This window comes from Oncorhynchus gorbuscha, linkage group LG26 (assembly GCF_021184085.1).
Source record: "Oncorhynchus gorbuscha isolate QuinsamMale2020 ecotype Even-year linkage group LG26, OgorEven_v1.0, whole genome shotgun sequence".
NCBI classification, from domain to species: domain Eukaryota; kingdom Metazoa; phylum Chordata; class Actinopteri; order Salmoniformes; family Salmonidae; genus Oncorhynchus; species Oncorhynchus gorbuscha.
This window is the reverse complement of record NC_060198.1, coordinates 19317271-19340236: the sequence shown is the minus strand read 5'-3', so window position 1 is coordinate 19340236 and position 22966 is coordinate 19317271. Positions and strand designations below refer to the sequence as shown.

The window sequence follows — 22966 nt, the reverse complement described above, 5'->3', positions numbered from 1 at the left end:
ACGGATTATTCTATTGAGTTTCGCACTCTTGCTGCCTCTAGTGAGTGGAACGAGCCGGCGCTGCTCGCTCGTTTTCTGGAGGGACTCCACGCAGTGGTTAAGGATGAGATTCTCTCCCGGGAGGTTCCTTCAGATGTGGACTCTTTGATTGCTCTCGCCATCCGCATAGAACGACGGGTAGATCTTCGTCACCGGGCTCGTGGAAGAGAGCTCGCATCAACGGTGTTTCCCTGCTCCGCATCGCAACCATCTCCCTCCTCTGGCTTTGAGACTGAGCCCATGCAGCTGGGAGGGATTCGCATCTCGACTAAGGAGAGGGAACGGAGGATCACCAACCACCTGTGCCTCTATTGCGGAGTTGCTGGACATTTTGTTAATTCATGTCCAGTAAGAGGCCAGAGCCCATCAGTAAGCGGAGGGCTACTGGTGAGCGCTACTACTCAGGTCTCTTCATCTAGATCTTGTACTACTATGTCGGTCCATCTACGCTGGACCGGTTCGGGTGCTACATGCAGTGCCTTGATTGACTCTGGGGCTGAGGGTTGTTTCATGGACGAAGCATGGGTTCGGAAACATAACATTCCTTTCAGACCGTTAGACAAGCCTACGCCCATGTTTGCCTTAAATGGTAGTCATCTTCCCAGTATCAAATTTGAGACACTACCTTTAACTCTCACAGTATCTGGTAACCACAGTGAGACTATTTCTTTTTTGATTTTCCGTTCACCGTTTACACCTGTTGTTTTGGGTCATCCCTGGCTAGTATGTCATAATCCTTCTATTAATTGGTCTAGTAATTCTATCCTATCCTGGAACGTTTCTTGTCATGTGAAGTGTTTAATGTCTGCCATCCCTCCCGTTTCTTCTGTCCCTACTTCTCAGGAGGAACCTGGCGATTTGACAGGAGTGCCGGAGGAATATCATGATCTGCGCACGGTCTTCAGTCGGTCCCGAGCCAACTCCCTTCCTCCTCACCGGTCGTATGATTGTAGTATTGATCTCCTTCCGGGGACCACTCCCCCTCGAGGTAGACTATACTCTCTGTCGGCTCCCGAACGTAAGGCTCTCGAGGATTATTTGTCTGTGTCTCTTGACGCCGGTACCATAGTGCCTTCTTCTTCTCCGGCCGGGGCGGGGTTCTTTTTTGTTAAGAAGAAGGACGGTACTCTGCGCCCCTGCGTGGATTATCGAGGGCTGAATGACATAACGGTTAAGAATCGTTATCCGCTTCCCCTTATGTCATCAGCCTTCGAGATTCTGCAGGGAGCCAGGTGCTTTACTAAGTTGGACCTTCGTAACGCTTACCATCTCGTGCGCATCAGAGAGGGGGACGAGTGGAAAACGGCGTTTAACACTCCGTTAGGGCATTTTGAGTACCGGGTTCTGCCGTTCGGTCTCGCCAATGCGCCAGCTGTTTTTCAGGCATTAGTTAATGATGTTCTGAGAGACATGCTGAACATTTTTGTTTTTGTCTATCTTGACGATATCCTGATTTTTTCTCCGTCACTCGAGATTCATGTTCAGCACGTTCGACGTGTTCTACAGCGCCTTTTAGAGAATTGTCTCTACGTAAAGGCTGAGAAGTGCTCTTTTCATGTCTCCTCCGTTACTTTTCTCGGTTCCGTTATTTCCGCTGAAGGCATTCAGATGGATTCCGCTAAGGTCCAAGCTGTCAGTGATTGGCCCGTTCCAAGGTCACGTGTCGAGTTGCAGCGCTTTTTAGGTTTCGCTAATTTCTATCGGCGTTTCATTCGTAATTTCGGTCAAGTTGCTGCCCCTCTCACAGCTCTTACTTCTGTCAAGACGTGTTTTAAGTGGTCCGGTTCCGCCCAGGGAGCTTTTGATCTTCTAAAAGAACGTTTTACGTCCGCTCCTATCCTCGTTACTCCTGACGTCACTAGACAATTCATTGTCGAGGTTGACGCTTCAGAGGTAGGCGTGGGAGCCATTCTATCCCAGCGCTTCCAGTCTGACGATAAGGTTCATCCTTGCGCTTATTTTTCTCATCGCCTGTCGCCATCTGAGCGCAACTATGATGTGGGTAACCGTGAACTGCTCGCCATCCGCTTAGCCCTAGGCGAATGGCGACAGTGGTTGGAGGGGGCGACCGTTCCTTTTGTCGTTTGGACAGACCATAAGAACCTTGAGTACATCCGTTCTGCCAAACGACTTAATGCCCGTCAAGCTCGTTGGGCGTTGTTTTTCGCTCGTTTCGAGTTTGTGATTTCTTACCGTCCGGGTAGCAAGAACACCAAGCCTGATGCCTTATCCCGTCTGTTTAGTTCTTCTGTGGCTTCTACTGATCCCGAGGGGATTCTTCCTTATGGGCGTGTTGTCGGGTTAACAGTCTGGGGAATTGAAGGACAGGTTAAGCAAGCACTCACGCACACTGCGTCGCCGCGCGCTTGTCCTAGTAACCTCCTTTTCGTTCCTGTTTCCACTCGTCTGGCTGTTCTTCAGTGGGCTCACTCTGCCAAGTTAGCTGGTCATCCCGGTGTTGGAGGCACTCTTGCGTCTATTCGCCAGCGCTTTTGGTGGCCGACTCAGGAGCGTGACACGCGCCGTTTCGTGGCTGCTTGTTCGGACTGCGCGCAGACTAAGTCGGGTAACTCTCCTCCTGCCGGTCGTCTCAGACCGCTCCCCATTCCTTCTCGACCATGGTCTCACATCGCCTTAGACTTCATTACCGGTCTGCCTTTGTCTGCGGGGAGGACTGTGAGAGCCGCCAATAAACGCAGGATTAAGAGTCCAAGGTATTGTTGCGGCCAGAGAGTGTGGCTTTCCACTCGCAACCTTCCTCTTACGACAGCTTCTCGTAAGTTGACTCCGCGGTTCATTGGTCCGTTCCGTGTCTCCCAGGTCGTCAATCCTGTCGCTGTGCGACTGCTTCTTCCGCGACATCTTCGTCGCGTCCATCCTGTCTTCCATGTCTCCTGTGTTAAGCCCTTTCTTCGCACCCCCGTTCGTCTTCCCTCCCCCTCCCGTCCTTGTCGAGAGCGCACCTATTTACAAGGTACATAAGATCATGGACATGCGTTCTCGGGGACGGGGTCACCAATACTTAGTGGATTGGGAGGGTTACGGTCCTGAGGAGAGGAGTTGGGTTCCGTCTCGGGACGTGCTGGACCGTTCACTCATCGATGATTTCCTCCGTTGCCGCCAGGATTCCTCCTCGAGTGCGCCAGGAGGCGCTCGGTGAGTGGGGGGTACTGTCATGTTTGTCATTTATTATCATGTCTTGTCCCTGTGCTCCCCATTCTATTCGTTTCCCTCTGCTGGTCTTATTTGGTTCTTTCCCTCTTTCTATCCCTCTCTCTCCCCCTCCCTCTCTCACTCTCTCGCTCTCTCTTCTCTCTATCGTTCCGTTCCTGCTCCCAGCTGTTCCTATTCCCCTAATCATCATTTAGTCTTCCCACACCTGTTCCCGATCCTTTCCCCTGATTAGAGTCCCTATTTATTCCTTTGTGTTCCGTTCCTGTCCCGTCGGTTCCTTGTTTAGTATTCACCGTGCTGTGATTGTGTTTCGCCCTGTCCTGTCGTGTTTTTTGCCTTCATCAGATGCTGCGTGTGAGCAGGTGTCTCTGTCAACTACGGCCTGCGCCTACCCGAAGCGACCTGCAGTCTGTGGCCGCTTCTCTTGTTATTCCCCTCTACAGACTAGAGGATTTCTGTTATTCCCTGTTTGGACTTGAATAAACTCTGTTTCTGTTAAGTCGCTTTTGGGTCCTCTATCACCTGCATGACAAACATACATGGAGACACTGCATATGTTTATTGCGTGGGGATCGTTTGAATTCAAACACTTTGTGGCTTCGACTCCTAATCAGAGTTTTGCCAGCTAATTAAGAGGGAGCGGGACTCAATTTGCAGCTGTCAACGCCTTGTAAAGCAGGCCTGCTCCAATGCTGCTGAAGATGCAAGCATTGAAGATACCTTTCACACCTCCTCATCCTTTACTCCCTCTCTGGCCTATATAACCTCCATTATGCGAGCTTCTCCATTGCACATTTACGATCCCATCTCAGCTTTTCCATATGATGTGTTTTTTTCGAGGTCTCAGCGTTCTTCCCGGTCTGGCGGGAGAGTCGGGTTTCACGAGTCGGAGGCTCGAGCATCTCCCACGCCCCGAAGGCTTGGAACAGTGTGTTCAGGCTAAGAATAACACTTTGCCTAACTGCTTACTTACGCTATGTTCCGCAAGTATTTCCCCAAGCACTCTATCATCACAGTATAACGGTTGACCTACTATTTGTATTGTCTGTATCAAATAAACCCTCCTTTTAAAAAATATATATAAACGTTCTTATCTACACTGTGTAGTTTGACCTTTGGCATAATACACATAATGATATACTAAACAAACAAACATCAGGAGCACATGCATCATACGTCCAGACTAGGTGATGAGTTGTATTGACATGCCTGACATTGTCTTGACAGCTCTTTTATTTTGTTTTCACAACTCTGAGAATAATAGGAGTGATAACACGGTCGTTTAGCAGATGCATTTATCCCAAGTGACCCACCCAGTGGCCAATTTAGTTTGGTCTGCTAGGTACAGTCAAATTGTTTCCTTAGACCGAGTGTGTGGCCCTTTTGAGAATCAAACAAACAACTAACCCTTTCCATTTAACAGGGCCATTGGAGCTGTAGCCTACAGGTGGGGCACTTTAGCGGTTGAGGCCCATTTTGGTTACATGTCCCCTAAATGTTATTTTTGTGTTTTTTCAGGGTACTGCAGGAATATGAGATCTCCCCTACGGCCTCCTGTAGCAGTCGGGAACCAGGACAACTGTACTGCAGCTCCCCCAGCAACCAGTCCACGTCCAGTGACCCCGGACCCTGTGGCACCTGGTCCCAGAAGGCGGGATGCATTAACGTGTAAGTGCATTGGAGCACAGTGCTGCGGTGCACATTTTATGACAGCTGTGGTGTATATTTTAGGACAACTACGGTGTACATTTTAGCAAACTCTCCACCTCAAGCCTCACCCTTCCATGGAGAGTTACGTACACAGCAGACTGGGTTTGAATACAATTATATTCAAATACTGTATCTGCGCTTGATTTAGCTTGTCTGGGGCAATGGTGCCAATGAAATAGTAGCAAAAGTGGAAACCCCGCCCACCATTCTGTTTAAAGGGATAGTTTAGTCCAAAATCAAAGTTTATTCGATGTTTACGTTTCTCAATATAATCAAGTCCATATTTGATGGCATCTGCTGTGTGTCCCGGTTACAGATAGGCCTACAGCTATGAGCATTGGGTCTACAGACCCCGAGCACAAATAAATGGGAGAGATGGCTGTCATCTAATAAAATGCAATTAGGTGCTTTTCTTTGCTCCTAGATTAGATCAACTTCATTATCCCAACAGGGGGAAATGAATTTGGTCATGTGCTTAAAAAGACAAAGTACATAATATATAGAAACACAGAATAATGCACAATTCATATGAATAATAAAATTAATATGAATAATGCTACAGGCTATATATTTACATCGAAAGTTCAATACATATTTCTACTCCTTTAAACCAGACTATTCCCTCCTGGGCATACGGAAGATGGCACATAATCTATAGAGAAAGAGGACTATAATAATACTATGGTCATTTAGCATTTGTATCCAAAGCCATTTTCATAACTGTTCAGCATTCACAGTGACTCATACTGTATATGAATCAATCAAATTCAATCACATTTATTTTAAAAGCCCTTTATCCCTCAGCTGTTGTCACAAAGTACTTTACAGATACCCAGCCTAAAACACCAGAGACCAAACAATTCAGAAGCATCAGTATAGTGTTTATATTCAGTACATCGGCCCATATATTCAGCATAGTGTATATATTGAATACAGTGACCCATACATTCAGTATATGTAGTGGGACCAGTTGTGTCATATGATAGGCCATCTCCTCTATCTAGGACAAAACAATACCATTACTACCTCCCCATCCTGGTTCTTCCAGGACCCCCATTCCTTGACCTACGGCAGTCCAGACCAAGTTATAGTTTCCAGGCCAAAGGCATTCCTTCAATATCCCCACAGCATCCGTTGTGGAAATGTGTCTGGGCGGCCGCAGCTTAACGGATACTGTTACACACCAAGGGAAAGGTTTGAAATAGCTCAGTGCGACTAGCCAAGTGGTGAGAAACAGTGAAACAATGGCCAGTGGTGTGAAAAGCAGGAAGTGGGGTTGATAAGTATTACAATGCACTTAAAAGGTTCTAAAGCAATGGCAAAGCATTGAGGATGCTGTGGGGGAAGACTATAATTTGAACACATTTTCTCAATTGTAATGTTTGGGAGCCATGATATTCTGCTTAGCATTCTCTTTTCTCTTTGAGGCCTGAGTTTAGGACACCAGTTCTCATTTGACAAAAGTATTGCATTGAAAGTTGATACAGTTGTGATTAGGTAAGGCATGGGTAGGCAACCCTGTTCTTGGAGTGCCGCAGGATTTTGCTCCGATTAGGTACCACACCTGACCAACTGAGGTAAAATGGTCAGTTAAATGATTGTCTAAATGCAAAACACCTGGTCATCCAGGTCGGTTAAATCAAAAACATTTGAAGTTCCTACGTCACTCCAGGACAAAGGTTGCCAACCCTTTTAATAAGCTGCCAGTGCAGCTCTACATTGGATCATTCAGGTGCGGGTTCAGTTAACTGAGTTTGTTTGGGCAAATAACAAATGGCTGACCTGTGCGTCACTGATGGTCTTCATGGTTAGAATGTTCAGCAAAGACATCACATATTTCCTCCCACTTTTGAAGATTTGCTGATACCGCTAGCTTTGTCATATCCTTCTTTCGTGCACGTGTAGATGCCAGTCCCCTGCACTGCTCCTGGACCAGCCGAGCGACAAGGAGGGAGAGGGCCGGAGAGAGAGGGAGCCCAAGCTGGAGAGGACCAGATCTGCAGGTATGAGTTACTTTTCTTCATCACCAGCACCATCATAAGCATCATGTTTCACCAATATCATTTTCATCATCATTATCAACTGTGCTATGAAAGAGACTCACTTGCCTGTCAGTAGAAATGCACTTTAGCGAATAGGTCAGCTGGAGACAGACAAAACAGAAAGCAATATTAACTGTCATTCTTATAGATTCACGATTGTCATTCACATTAAGTGTTACCAAATGTGTCATGTTGTGATGTCAACAAATGACAAATGTGCTTTCATAGCCTATAACACAAAATAGAATGACCAAATAACTGCCATTCCAATTCATTTTTTGGCATTTCACGAACTGCATTGAAAAAATGCCAATAATGGCAACTAGGGAAAGGAAAACAGGCGTTTCTTATTGGGCACATTCAGGTAGTCCCTCCCCACTTCAATCTGTTTGGTTCCTAGTGAATATATAATAGTTCCTGACATCAACTCTGGTGGACAGTATTGTAGAAATTGCACCACAAGTATTTTAATGAGAAAATGATATCTAAAAAAACAAACAATTCACAAATGGTCTTATTCCTCTTTTGCAGAGGCCAAGTGGCACCATCCCTCCACAAAGATTCTGAACATGAGGGAGAGAAGCCAGCCGAGACCAGGAGCAAAGGACTCCCCCAATAAATACCAACATGTGAGTACTCATACTTGGAAAGAGTTATCTTAATGTTATCTTAATGTTTATTGAGGGTTGCCAGATTAAATGTAATTTTACACTGTAACGCTTTTTTCTTGTCATGCTGGATTTGGGTTAGTTTGTTGTTGCGTCTATGTCATCTCATGCAATACATATGCCTACATTTGAGCATCAATGGAGCATCAATGGAAAGTGTGTCTTGTAACACTTTTTTTCAGGACAAAATCAGTTAGTTTAAATAATCAAATGTTTCATATGAAAGCATTGATGTCATCCAATGACAGAACATCATGGCCATTTGGTGAACGTATCCCATAGGAGTCCCGTCAGTTGATAAAGGCTTTGGTAGACCTAGCTATTTTTATTTTTTTATTTGACCTTTATTTAACCAGGCAAGTCAGTTAAGAACAAATTCTTATTTTCAATGACGGCCTAGGAACAGTGGGTTAACTGCCTGTTCAGGGGCAGAATGACAGATTTGTACCTTGTCAGCTCGGGGGTTTGAACTTGCAGCCTTCCGGTTACTAGTCCAGCGCTCTAACCACTAGGCTACCCTGCCGCCCCCGCTCGCAGACCACCTTATCCCCTACGAGCAACATGCATGGTCTTCGGTTTGGACCGCAACACGACACCCTAGACAGATGGGTCATGATACCGTACGTATAGTCATCTGATCTTTAGGGTCACACCTGGCAGTAGAGAACGGCTTGGTTACCCATACGGCCCTGTAAAAGTGTATTGCAAGTAATGGCTACGCATGGTGAATATCGATTCATGTGCGTTATTTATTTTTCATTAGTGTTACTACAAATGAGGAAGCTTCCCAACAATTGGCCCTGGATAAACAGAAAGAGGGGTAGAATGTACTTGTCTCCCTATGCAAAGCGCATTAAAGTTTCATATGCCCTCCTAACCCATTTGGAATGGCTTGGTTTATGGGATTTTCAATTAATTGCAGCTTCAGGAATTATTTATTTTACTACGGTGTAGTTGAAATGAGACCCAAGTCGGCTATGAATATAGCTCTCTTAACAGGAGTAGGAAGCTCATTGGCTGGATAGCTCTATTAAATCAAAATGCGAATGGTTTAAAGTCCAAACCACATATAGTCTAGCAACAAGAAAATTATGTTTTAACTGAAATGCAGTTTTGTTACACTAAAAGGCCTGTGAAGTGGTATGTTGGTCATTTTCCCACACGACTTGGTGGATTAGATTAGGGTTAGGAGTGGAGTAATTTACTGATGTAAATACATTGTAACAATGAGTAATTACAATAGTAAATTGTACCAAACATTTCCAGGGCCCCAATTTCATAATACATTCTGAACCAGTGAATAAACCCACAATGTGTTTTTCTGATTTTATCTAAGATTTGATTGAATTGTGGTGTAAGGACACACAGCCTATGTATGCTAGCTGCCGAATCCTTGTTTCCTCAATTCCTCTCAAAGGTCATTGGAGGTCGGAGGGCGAGGTCTTGGATCCTTTACTCCAATGCTCTTTCAGAGGGACTGAGAAAACAAGAATGGACGAAGCAAGGATTTAACCGCTAATTTTCAGACACAAATGAATTCTGCTAACCACTAACTGTTGTTGTGTTTTGATCGCCATCTCTTCCCCCAGTCTGGCTCCAGCCACTCCAGCAGCAATACACTCTCCAGCAATGCCTCCAGCGGCAGCAGCGACGACAAGCGCTTTGGCTCTGGTGACCCCATGGACCCCGATGCCCTGGGCCTCATCTACATCAAGGGCGCGTCTACCGACAGCGGCATCGACACGGCACCTTGCATGCCCCCGCCACCTCCCCCTCTACCCGGCTGCGGCGGAGGTGGTGTACCGGGGGCCTCGGCTGGCCGGCCAGTCCCCCAGAATGCCCGAGGGGAACAGTGGGTGCTGGAGTACCACGGGGCGGGGGGTTACCATGGAGCGGGGACGCCGGAAGGAGGATTGACTTCACAAGGCTACAGCACCCAGGCCACTTCGACTGGGCACGTAACGGACGGGAGCCTGGGCGACCTGAGTGAGATTTCCTCCATGTCCAGGTAAGGTGTAGTTCCAAAATAAAGTTCCCCAAAGGACAGATCTAGTATCAGCTTCCACTCTCCCAATCCATTAGTGGGGAAAACGCCAAACTGATCCATGATCAGTGTCTAGGGGCAACATCACCATACACCAAGAGGCTGAATGGATCCCTTTTATCTGACCAATGACCAGCGCTTGAATTGTTGACAACGACTCACCGATACTCAGTACCAGCATCTGACATGTTATTCTGCTTGATCATCGCCACCTCTTGTAGAATATTCACTCTAAACCTGGTACTGGAAAATGTAAATCAGTACTGGTACCTTTTTCATTCCAATTCAACCACAGGCAATAAAACGGAGAAGATATATAGTAGCTAGAATACTCAGTGAGACAGAGCACTGGCTGGCTCTTTTTCAGAGAGGGCTGGCTGGCTTCACTCTGTCAAAGCAGTAGACAACACTACTACAGACAACACAGTGAACCAGAAAAAGACACACCAAATTTGGGCGTAAAGAGAATGGTATGTAAGCAAGTTATAGAAAAATATGTCCTGGCTACCTTATTGGACGAGCAGTTTTCTCAGCAGCTCACTGTCCTCTAGCTTAGCACAACCATTCACTTGTAATTCATAGTTGTTTTAGCTACAGATTATAAATATAACAACATAGTGGAAGCAATAAGTTTAGTCAGAATTAATCATCATAAAATGTATAAATAAAAGGCAGCTGTGCTGTGTCAAAGGCTGCCTTTTCAAGCATTTCACTACACCCGCAATAACATCTGCTAAATATGTGTATGTGACCAATAAAGTTTGATTTGATTTCACTAATGTCAATTGTAGGGCTTCAAACAAACATGAACCTGTTGAATGTAATGTAAAAATGTAGAATTCTGCCTAAATATACATTCCCAAAAGTAATTATTTATGCCAAAAACAATAGCTAGTAATGCCGCATACTCCAAGAAAGATAAAGATCGCACCTTTCTGGTAAAAAAAATAGTTATAAATTGCTGAGCTGTACTCACTTTTAAAGACACAAGCTCAAGTACATAATAAAAATATGATAAAAATATGAAATCATATGTTGTTGTTCCTATTCAACAAAGGTTGAGGAATAGGGCTTGAAATTACTATGGCTGGCATGTACATTAATCAAGAAACGGTCTGGCTGGTATTTATTATGTTGCTGGTATAGTTAGTTAGCCTCGTTAGTTTTCCCAATATTGATGTTGTGTTACCCATTTCTCCCTCCCTGGATCCCCATTTGCCTAGCGCTTCGGCTGCACTGACTTTTGCTGTTGCAAGGCTCACAATCGTCAACTATGCTGTCACTGTCTTCTTCTGCTAGGCAATGACCCGGGGCTATGGCATCCTCCTCGGAATGGGCTTACATGCACGTTGATGTTAGCATTGGCGCTGTCCCCTAACTTTCCGGCCCTACCTTTTGCGTTTCTTTTGTGTGGTGGTGTTACTTTTTCATGTTGATTTTGGGAGTTTTCCTGGGTGGACTTCTCTTGCTAGATAGCTCAACTTCTCGTGAACGGGAGCCCCTGCTCCTTATAGTTTTTCTCCAGACTCCTTGGTTCACCATCACTCTGACTCTCTGGTTCATTCGTATGCTGTGTTCAGTGAAAGGAAATGTTTGGAACATTGCAGATATAAATGTAATAAATAGAGCTGACATGATTCTCTAGTGTTAGCCATTTCGTGTGCTCCAGATGGCCAGTCCATTACTGTGAGTAAGGCTAAATAGGTCATTGCTGTGCCTACACAATAGATTGTTTTATTAATTCACATAGACACTGGGCACATCACATCGATAATGACGCAGCTAAAGTAGCCAGCTAACCTACTTAGCCAGCGACTAAGCAGAAACCACCGTCGTCATCATCACAATCTCCCTACCAGATTCCCAATCCATTATTCTCGCACGTCCTCTCTAAGTTTGTGCACAGTAGCCTGGTTACCTTTCCAACATTTCATGTCCTTCATTTTTGGATCAGACAGAATGAAACGGTGTAGACAGTTTCCTGCCTAACTCTGCAGTTTCCTGCTGTGCCAGGCTGAGAGGTGACACCAGTACCTCCATTTTGGGGTCAGGTAGACCAGATATAGTCTTCATTTTCATGATGGGCCAGGCTGAGAGGTGACACCAGTACCTCCATTTTGGGGTCAGGTGGACCAGATATAGTCTTCATTTTACTGCTGTGCCAGGCTGAGAGGTGACACCAGTACCTCCATTTTGGGGTCAGGTAGACCAGATATAGTCTGCAGTTTCCTGCTGGGCAAGGCTGAGAGGTGACACCAGTACCTCCATTTTGGGGTCAGGTAGACCAGATATAGTCTTCATTTTCATGCTGTGCCAGGCTGAGCGGTGACATCAGGTTCTCCATTTTAAGTCAGACTGGATGAGCCAAAGTGCAGTTTCCTACCGGAATAAAAGTAACCTCGTCCTCTGGGTATTGTGCCCAGCCTATATAATCCTGGGATATCAACCACTCTAAATTGGCCTTAATGGGAGTGGCCATAGAATTCTATGGGAGTGCTCTACTGAGTAAAGTATTTGTAATTGAATTTTAGACAAACACCTGACTGCGAGGTGTGGCTCTGTGCTTGTGGTGTGCTAGCATATGGGGGATAGTGAAGGGGAAAGCATTCTGGGAGATGATTGGTTGGTAGATTAAGCCTATTTAAACCAATGCCTGCGCTGGGAGTTTCTCCAGGCTCTCTGTATTGGCTAACAAAGGCTAAGTTTGACGCGTTGGTCCACCAGACTCTTTGTGCATTTGGGGTGAAAGTGTCTGGGAACAAGATTATGCTAATCATGACGACCGGTCTGCCATGTTGTGGCAGGCTCACTGTGGCCATGGCAGGATCCTGCCTCCCCCCGCAGTGGGCACAATGCAGCATTTAATGAGGTGTGACACATTTGCCCTTCACTGCCAGTGGCAGCAGTGCAGTGTCATCATGCCCCAATTCGTATCACTATGTTGTCCGTATACGCAGGGTTGGCATGAATTCTGCTGAAGTAGGCTAGTGGAGTCATAGGAGTTAGGATCAAAACCTGCCCCGAGAACCACACAGAGCCCATCGTGAGGAGAACCACTGATATGGGTAGCAGGGTTTGGGTCAGTTCAGTTCAGGAGGCATAATTATCCCTCCTGATTATCCCCTGACTTTTCTGATATAAAATGGACTGATTCCAAACCTTGGATTTTTGGTAGCCATTCATATTTTACGTAATTGAACAACTGTGATCACATGTCTCTGTCTCGGTTTTCCTAGTGGCTCGCGGCACTCAGGCAGCCCCTCGGAACGTGGTCCTAAGACCTCCACCTCGGTCGACTCCTCCAAAGTCTACATAGTCTCCTCCGGCAGCACGGTAACAGGGGCGGGGCTTAATGATCCCATCCACGCCCGCCAATCACCAGGCAAAGAGTATCTGATTGGCTGGAAGAAAGCCGTGGATGGCTCTCCAATGGAGGATCTGGGCAGGCCAAAAGACTACGGGTGAGAAAATAAGCAGTGTTTTGTGGGGTTGTATTCTTACTTGGACATGTAATTTGCTCCTAGAGTACTGTCAATATGCTCTATAGCATCATAATAGTTGCCAGTGCCACACATCATTTTTCTCCCTGCCAGACTGACACGTTTTCAGCCTCGACTCTACGTAACCCGTTGAAATAAACCCCATCGTCATATTTTAATAAAGAAGCCACAAGTGCGTACCCGTGTCAACTTTACTAGTACTTTCCTGCTAACCTTTGGCCAGGTTGACGGTCTTTCTTGGTTAAGTTAACTGAACTGGTAAAAAAAGATGGCGAGCTGACAAACTGCCTGCTTTGGTCCTGTTGAAAAGGTGGCAAGCCATACTAACCAAAGGCCCCCATTTTAGGCAGGTTCTGATCAAAGGGGACAGCCATATTAAAAGTAACCTCTGATTACTTGATGCTCTGACAGAATCCTCTTGACACATGTCCCATCTTATTGATAAGTAGGAGTTGAAGCAGTGTTCTCGAGTACGGTCTCTCATTTAGCTAGTGTCAAGTGTCCATCGGCTAGTGCAACCTTTTCTGATATTTTCAGTTCACAAAACAGTCTTTGTAGTGTGCAAAGAGCCCCCAAAATAAACATATATATTATTTTAGATGGGACTGCACATAGATAATACCAAACAAGTTTGGATTGCTGCAGCTACTGCATGAAAAAAGGTATGTGGAGACCTGCTCATCGAACATCTCATTCCAAAATCATGGGCGTTAATATGAAGTTGGTCCCCCCTTTGCTGCTATAACAGCCTCCACTCTTCTGGGAAGGCTTTCCACTAGATGTTGGAACATTGCTGCTGGGACTTGCTTCCGAACCATGAAAAACAGCCCCAGACCATAATTCCGCCTCCACAAACATTATAGTTGGCTCTATGCATTGGGGCAGGTAGCGTTGTCCTGGCATCTACCAAACCCAGATTGGTCCGTCGGACTGCTAAATGGTGAAGCATGATTAATCTAGAACATGTTTCCCCAACTGGCGCCCTGCGAGCATAGCTTCCATCAATGTAATTGTCTGCATAATTTCTAATACCCATGTTTTTAAATTGTGAAAGTTTTTTCTTTATTTTGACTATTTTCTACATTGTAGAATAATAGCTAAGACATCAAAACTATCACATAACACATATGGAATCATGTAATAACCAAAAAACTGTTAAACAAATCCAAATATATATTTTAAATGTAAGATTCTTCAAGGTAGCCACCCTACACCTTGATTACAGCTTTGCACTTCAAGGGGTAGTCACCTGGAATGCCTTGTTGAAAGTTAATTTATGGAATTAACTGTAATGAATTTATCCTCTGCAGCAGAGGTAACTCTGGGTCTTCCTTTCCTGTGGCGGTCCTCATGAGAGCCAGTTTCATCATAGCGCTTGATGGTTTTTGCGATGGCACTTGAAGAAACTTTCGAAGTTCTTGAAATGTTCCTCATTGACTGACCTTCATGTCTTAAAGCAATGATGGACTGTCGTTTCTCTTTGCTTATTTGAGCTGTTCTTTCCATAATATGGATTTGGTATTTTACCAAATAGGGCCATCTTCTGTATACCACCCCTACCTTGTCACAACACAACTGATTTGTCTCAAACGCATTAAGAAGGAAAGATATTCCACGCCCATCGGTGAAGGGTGAATCATCATTCCAGAGAAAGCATTTCCACTGCTGCAAAGTCCAATGGCGGTGAGCTTTACACCACTCCTCCCGACGCTTTGCATTGTGCATGGTGATCTTAGGCTTGAGTGCGTCTGCTTTGCCATGGAAACCCATTTTATGAAGCTCCAGACAAACCGTTCTTGTGCTGATGTTTCATCCAGAGGCAGTTTGGAGCTCGGTAGTGAGTGTTGCAACCAAGGTTTCAGCACTCGGGGTCCCCTTCTGTGAGCTTGTGTGGCCTACCACTTCGGCTGAGCCAATGTTGCTCCTAGACGTTTCCACTTCACAATAACAGCACTTACAGTTGCCCGGGGCAGCTCTAGCAGGGAAGAAATTTGACATCCTATGATGAAAGTTACTGAGCTCTTCAGTAAATGGCTCTTCAGCCATTCTACTGCCAATGTTTGTCTATGGTTGCATGTTTTTTTCCAAAGATTGCATGGTTGTGTGCTACATTTTTATACACCTGTCAGCAACACCTGTTTGCCCCACTGTATGTAATTAGTTTGTACTATGTATGCAAGAACAAGTAGTTAGTGTACTTACCCCTGTACAGAAACAATTAACACAAAAGTAACAGGTTTATAACATAGTCTTCTTTATAAGGCCAATTTTATTTGAGGTATGACCATATAGCATAAGACTTTTGACAGCAATATGCTTGCATATCAGCCATGTATACAGATTTTTTGTTTACATCTCAATGTACATGATTTCCCTCCTTTTTTCACTTGGGGTTTTCTACGTCAGTGGAATGGAAGGTGTATTGTCTTTCCTACTAAAGACTCTAACACTGAGATCCAGGTACACTAGCGTTACGGAACCCTCTTTGGTCAATAAACCTCTTACCTATGCTTTATTTTACAGTCCACTATTTACTTTGTATTCACTAAGAAATGACATTGTAAAATTGAGATATATATAATATTTACCTGTTTCTTGAGATTAAAATAACCATTTGGTTGTGTGGAAGTCTCCAAGTTAAGTGTGTAATTTCTTAATAAATATTGGACAGAGCCCGGTTGAAATGGGCTGGTAAAATAAGTCTACCCACTTTGTCATTCGCATGGTGTCTGTACACAATGCAAACTGTGCCTTCCGTGACACCCCACCCTCACTCTATGTGTTTACCTGGAAACCGCAACTCCCCAAACTAGATGACCTCCAGTTGAAGCACTGTGATTGAATGGTTCCGGACGGCATATTGTAATAAATTACTCCCCATTTGTGTGTGTGTGTTGATATTCAACTTTCAATAACCCTTTACAGTAGTTCTGGTAGTATACTTATTTCTTATGACCTTGTTTTATTATTTTGTCCTTCCCAAAGAGCAGTGTAATGTGCTGCCTCGTCTTACTTTTGATAGCTTTATGCTTCTATATATGTCTTACTGTTTTCGGTCTTACTGTTCAGTAATGTCCTTTACTCTCCCACACGTGTCACTATGCCCCCTCTACCGCACCTTTGTGTGCAAATGACCCTCTATTCCAGATGTCGTGCACTGCGTTTGACCAGGAATTTTAGACACCTGTTCTTTGTTCAGGAAAGGCTGCCTTCCACCTACCCTTGTACAATAGCTTTCACAAGAAAGTTTCAGTGAAACTGATAAGCTTGTCTCTAATGCATCTCTCTTACCTTTTTTTTTTGTTGCCTCCAATATACACCCTCTCTCTCTCTCGTTTCTCATCCCGATCTCTCTCTTCCCTCCTTTCTCCACCCCACTTTCTCTCTACCCTCACTGTCTCGTTACATTCTCTACCTTACCATCGTTCTTCATTTTAACCCCTTTTCACTCATCCCTATCTCGATCTCTTTTCTCTCTTCCGCCTCTTTGTCTTCCCCTCCCTCCCGCTCTCCATTGCATCCCCCATCCTCCCCTGGGGAGCAGGCTGCGGGCCATGCTGGGTGCAGACAGCCAGGTCCAGCCCAGCCTGACCAGAGAGGCCTTCCTGAAGATGATGCTGCCCGACAGTCCCCCTGGGGAGGGGGGGCGTGGCAAGGTGAGCCCCTGCTCCCGCTAGTTTTTCTCCACACTCTACTTGGTTCACTAGTTCACTCTACTTGGTTCACTCTGACTCTGTGGTTCATTCGTATGCTTTCTGGGCTGTGTTCAGTTAAAGGAAATGTTTGAATGTCGCAGATAGAAATTTAATAAATAGAGCTGACAGCATTATCTAGTGTAGTGTTAGCCATTTCCTCCCCTGACAATGAGTGTCTTGCTTCAATTTCCTTCCCTCCTTCAGTCGGCTCCTTCCTCCGCTTGACATAATCCATTCAGATTGCTTGTGATATTAAAAATCAAGGCCGCCGCCGTTTTCAAATGAACTGAAATTAAAACCAAGGGGGATTATAAGGTGCCAGACTTGGGCTACCCTTTTTCTAGCAGAGCTTCCCTCCGCCTGTCGAAAGGTTAATTTAGACATCTACCGTTCAATACCACCGGCCTAGCGTCAGAAAAAATACACCACTTGATGTAAAGGCTCTTGGGGAATTAGAAGAAGACAATGTGGCCAGGAAACAAGGGTGGAGGTAGAATGGGAAGGGGTTGATACAAATGGATTTGATCTGGGAGCAAGCAAGCTGCTCTTCAGTCCTCTTTGTTCACTGATTGAAAAATACATCACAGGAAAATGGCTGCCAGCAAATTAATAGTCAATAGTCTTGACATACCCTCCTGTAATAAGTGGAAGATGCAAGTCTTTCATTATTATCTGATGCCCTGCATTGATACCAACTACTATGCGCAGGGAAGCTAGCGTTATAAAATTGAGGGGAAATTATCGGCTCTCATTTTTGGCACTGTGGTAGACCGAAGTTACTGTTTTGCCAATTTTGTGGAAGATTCAGGCAGTTTTTTTCCTAGTTTAGCACAACCAGTTGGAGCTTGAATCACCCCTTCCGTGGTGCAGCCCTCCAAGATGTAAAATGTCTCAGCATTTTCGGTCACCCTTTTCCCTCCCTCATTTTCTCCATCCCTTCCCGCAGAGTCTGACTGGTCCTGGCGGCCTGCCCATGTCCCCACGGAGGTCCCTGTACCGGACCCTGTCGGACGAGAGCCTGTGCAGCAGCTACAGGAAAAACCTGTCCCTGGTCAGCTCTCGGAGCTCTCTCCTGGACCAGGCCCTGCCCAACGATATCCTGTTCAGCACCCCCACTGAGCCCCACCACAGCACCCTGCCACCTCGCGTGAACCTCGGCCACAGCCATGGGGCGCCGCTACACAAGAGTGAGTGTCTGCCCATTTAGGGTAGGGGTGGCGTAGTCTCTCGCTAGCTAGGTCTTGTCAGTTGTGAAAACAGAATCTAATAGAACAGATAATGTATACTTTAATCTATATATGTGGTTGAGAGGTAATAGGGATGGCCAACCTTTCTCCTAGAGAGCTACAGGATGTATATATATTCTTCCAGCCCGGCTCGAACTCACCATATTCAGCTAATACCGCTAATACCGCCATGGCCCCTTTTACCTGAAAATCGAAATATGTCCAAACTGTATAGTCGGTGTAAAAGTACCACATTTGCCCTACATTTTATTATATATTAGGGAAACCCTGGAGTACATTTCATTGATTCAGACATTCATTTAGGAATGGAACACATGTTACGAAATCATGTATCTGCCAAAGATGGAACGCAAACAGGGCAAATGGACAAACACATTAAATGGACAGTGGACAGCTGCATTCACCTACTCCTGAAAAGCACTTAAAGGCCTACTCTGTGATATTTACAGCCACTTTTATATTTCTCCAGACTCATTCCTCAGCTTTATAGTAAACAAAGTGGCAGGGCAGCCATTTTGATTTTCAAATTAAGGCCATAGAAATAAAAAATATCTAGCTGCGAGCTCATTGTGGTCAATTAAATGCAAACGCCCTTGCCAGTCTGAAGCTGAACTTGAAGCTGAACTAGACCCATTGTAATAGCTACAGCTTATGCCACTTTCAATTTCCCATCTGTCTTGTGCAAACCTATTTTAAAAAGTTTACTCTGTTTATAAGAAACACGGCAAGATATTGGATATTTTCCACTGGGAAAAACATCCCGGTATGTGCTGAATATCTTGCTGAGTATGCAAGATATTAACCCTATATTAACCCACTGTCTGTCACATTCTAACCACTTGTGGTATTTCACAATGACACACAGGGGCTGAATACCCCCACACACACACAAGCACACACCTTGGAGGGTGTAGGTTGTGTGTGTGTGGATATGTGATTGCTGTGTCTTATTCAGATCGCCTTAACTCTATGGGGGGGGGGGGGTGCATCATGAATCTCCAGCTGTGTGCGAGATTAAGGTGCGTATGTGTGTTTTTATGCACACATTTGTATGCCAAGGTTTGTGTGAGTATGTTCGCCAAAGCTGACCCCTGGGGGTGTCCCCTAGATGCAGGTGAATTGTCTGTCTGACGGGGGGAAGCTCCCCCTTCGTCTCCGTCCTCTGATCAGTTTTCAACAGACTGACATTGGGTTTTAAAAAAGTAACCATGTTCTTGGCAGTTTTCCAAGCAGAAGTGCACCTTGAGAGTGTAATTGTTTAGCTTTTTTTTTACATTTTGGGTGGGGGTTTGTCTCGCACAGTCAATTTGGTGCAAATTGAACAGGCTGAGTTGTATTTGCTTCAAGGGGAATTCCAGATGTCTCTAAAAAAGGTGATACAAGTCGTATGGATAACTCTGTGATGTTTGTCTTATGCTTTGGAGGAAAGTGCCTGTCTTTCATTCGTTAAGAGTATTATCTTATTTAAACTCTACTTGTGTTTTTACTGACTTTGAAACCTAAAACCCTGAAATGACTTTGGAAATCTGCAGGCAGTTTGGGCTTATTATAGGAGCAGGTGTTCCAAGTGGAGAATGGATGAGCACTGATGTCTAATTATCGGTAGACAGAAGGGAGAGGGGGAAAGAGAGAGAGGGAGAGAGAACCAAATCGGTGAGCTTGTCAGTCACTTATCTAAACCCGAATGTCTCATCTCTACAGATGAGCTGTGGTTCTCTGACAGCTCCCTGGCCGACCGCTGCAAAATGGCTGATGGCGGTCTGATGCCTCTCCCGGAAGCAGTGTCTGGCCTGGACTGGTCCCATCTTGTTGATGCCGCAAGAGCTTTTGAAGGTAAGGACAACGTCTAGATTCATCATCATCATTAAACAAAACTGAGTACTTATTCACTGTTTGACCTTTTGATGCTCCCAAAAGCTTACCCAGCTAACAATTAACATGGCCTAGAACAGTATGGATTTTTTTTTGTCAGGTACCCATTTGGTTGTGATGTGAGAACATCAGAAGGGGAATCTTCACATTTGTTCGGAATTGATACGTTTGGACGATGTCAAAAGGAAAATATCCCTTTAGACAGACTTTCTTAAAGCACTTAAAAGCTGGACCAACAAATGTTATCCCCTGACCGACCATAAACGTTATCTCCCTACCTAGCAGAAATGTTCTGGGAATGCAGAAATGTTAGCTAGGTGTAAGTGGTACCTGATTTAACATTTGGTGCTACCAAGGTTCTTCCTGTCAGGTGACATACTGTCAAAGGCTGTCAAATCTTTTGTCCCCAGTTCTCATCAGGCTTTCAGCGCTTGAACTGTTACCCTTTTGTTCACTCAGTATTTTTTATTTATTATGGATCCCCATTAGCTGCTGCCAACAATTCCTGGCCTTTATTCGGTGTCCAAATCCACTCTGGTCAATTTAGGTATCTAATTTGGCGTGAAATTCAAAGTGCGAAAAGACCATTATAAAAGTTGTTTTTCCTTTTCTCTTAATGTTCAGATGGGATTTCAATGTCCGTCATCCAATTCAAGTCTGCCAAATTCATTTGCTGAAGCGACTTGATGTGAATTCAAATTGACCCCCAATATAATCTTGACCCAGTCAAAATCCACAGTCTCTCCCATTGTCTGTGTCTACCTCGAGGTGCTAATTAGCAGGAAGTGGAAGGAGAGAGAGAGTATTTGGGGACTTGAGAAACGAAGCATTGTATGACAATGGAGCGCACAGCAAGGAACCATTTTGCCAATTCGCGCCGTAATTGCACCTCTTGCTTGCACACTTTCTCTGGCAATTATAGCCTCGCTACCTCGTCCAACTGTGTTTCTGGTCATCTGGAATTACAGGGTGATGTACTCACAATGTTGTTTTTTCCTGCAAATGGCTCCTGCTTCCTTCATGACCAACAGATGTTTATAGACTGGATAGTTTGGACCCGTTGACCACGTTTTTTTCACCCTGAGCAACGAGGGGCGGGGCCGGGGACATGGATTAGCATCGGGCTGCACAGCAGCCTTCGATTTGTGTAGAAGTCAACACCAGAGAAAAGAGGGGGAACTCATTGTCTTGGAGAGTCGTGGTAGTGTTGACCCTGGCGTTATTATGCCGTGTCGTTTTAATTGGCTTGTTTTGTTTCGTGTCGCCCGCTGTGTGCTCTCAAGGCAGTGTTGCTAAGCGCGCAGAGACTCTAGCATGCTAGCCCTCATTAGCATGCTGGGGGAAAAGGGCAGGGTGAGCATTAGTAGCAACAAGCGAGCATTATTTATGTTACCGTAGACCTACGCATGCTAGAACAGGACAAATGGTTCACAGTCAAGAGTGCAGCAGAGCAGACACAACACAGACATTCCTCTCTCCTTGTGCGTCTCATTCTTCAGTTGTGATTCATATTTATCAATGATAAACTTAACCTCAAGATTTAACTTAGACTGTTTGTCTTCCATATTGAACATTACAGAGAGAATGTCATGGGGTGTTTTAGTTGTTTCCAACTCACTATAGGCTAGTCTTTTTAAGGAAAAGGAATACCTGGCTCTGTTCTAGATCTCCCTCTTTTACTTTCCCCCTTTTCCTCTTTTGTGTTCTTTGTTTTCCACTATGACAATCACTTCACCTGTGATTTACTTCGGTCAATGTTCAGCCAATGTTGAGACTCAATTAGAACGGAGTGATTGTTAAAAGGAAGAAAGAGGGACGTGTAATTATGGGCGGTTTTCAAAGCTTCAGTCTCTCGCTTGGCTCTCAGAAGCAACTTCAGTGAGACACTTATCTTTAGTGAGAACCACTTTCATCTCTCTTCCCTCTCGCTCTTTACCCCTCTCTCTCCCCTTTTTCTCTCTCCCCTCTTCTCCCTCCTTAGCGAGAATAATCTTAGCGAGAACAGCTCCCATCCCTTTCCCCTTCTCCCTCCTTTCTGTCATCAAATACCACATTCCAAATCCGCGTCACCTCTCAACGCCATCCACATATTGAGAAGACTGATGCAGGTGGGGGATGGTTGGTGCTGCCCTTTCGCAAGAAACTTAACCTCACTTTCCTCAACCTCATTTTCCCCGGCTTTCTAAATTGATATGTGATGCCCACTCGGACATCTGCTAGGCTATTCTGACTTTTCACAAGCTTAGTCTGTTTTTTCTTGTCTTCTTCCCTATCCAGAATTGTCCTATGCTCTCTATCTGGAAGGTAACAATAGTGTGCTGTGCCATGCCAGTGACTAAGGAAGGGTACTGGCTTCTAGTGTTTCTCCACTCGACAACCCATCTGACTGCGCTTTATTGTTCTAGCCCAGTGCTAATGCACTTGATTCAACTTAGCCACGGGCTGTTTGAGTTGTTGACTAGTTGAATCGAGTGTGTTAGTTTTTGTGGGCTAGAACAAAAATGTGCAGTCATGTGGGTCTTTACAGCTGGAGTTGAGAATCACTGGCTTATAATGCCTTCGGAAAATATTCAGACCCCTTGACTTTTTACACATTTTGTTAGGTTACAGCATAAACATTAATTAAACAGTTTTTTTCCCCTCATCAATCTACACACAATACCACATAATGACAACGCAAAAGCAGGTTTGGACATTTTTGCAAATTTATTAAAATAATGAATAAAAACAATTAAATCACATTTACATAAGTATTCAGACCCATTACTCAGTATATTGTTGAACCACCTTTGGCAGCAGTTACAGCCTTGAGTTTTCTTTGATAAAATGCTACAATCTTGTCACATCTGTATTTGGGGAGGTTCTATCATTCTTCTCTGCAGATCCTCTCAAGCTCTGTCAGGTTGGATAGGGAGCGTTGCTGCACAGCTATTTTCAGGTCTCTCCAGAGATATTCGAACGGGTTCAAGTCCGGG

General features: G+C 44.9%; 1 protein-coding gene across 6 annotated transcripts in view; it reads left to right on the top strand.

Annotated features, from left to right (window-relative positions):
• LOC124015681 (signal-induced proliferation-associated 1-like protein 2) overlaps positions 1-22966 on the top strand; it is a 108466-nt gene that overhangs the window by 78304 nt on the left and 7196 nt on the right. For 3 of the 6 annotated variants that reach the window (XM_046331078.1, XM_046331077.1, XM_046331076.1), the window contains exons 11-18: positions 4732-4881; positions 6829-6926; positions 7497-7594; positions 9223-9641; positions 12914-13138; positions 16722-16833; positions 17819-18059; positions 19821-19952. In XM_046331078.1, the coding sequence (XP_046187034.1) occupies positions 4732-4881; positions 6829-6926; positions 7497-7594; positions 9223-9641; positions 12914-13138; positions 16722-16833; positions 17819-18059; positions 19821-19952 (1475 nt within the window). Of the gene's footprint in view, positions 1-4731; positions 4882-6828; positions 6927-7496; positions 7595-9222; positions 9642-12913; positions 13139-16721; positions 16834-17818; positions 18060-19820; positions 19953-22268; positions 22296-22966 lie in introns of all 6 variants that reach the window. The other 3 variants (XM_046331075.1, XM_046331073.1, XM_046331079.1) reach the window with 2 other exon arrangements.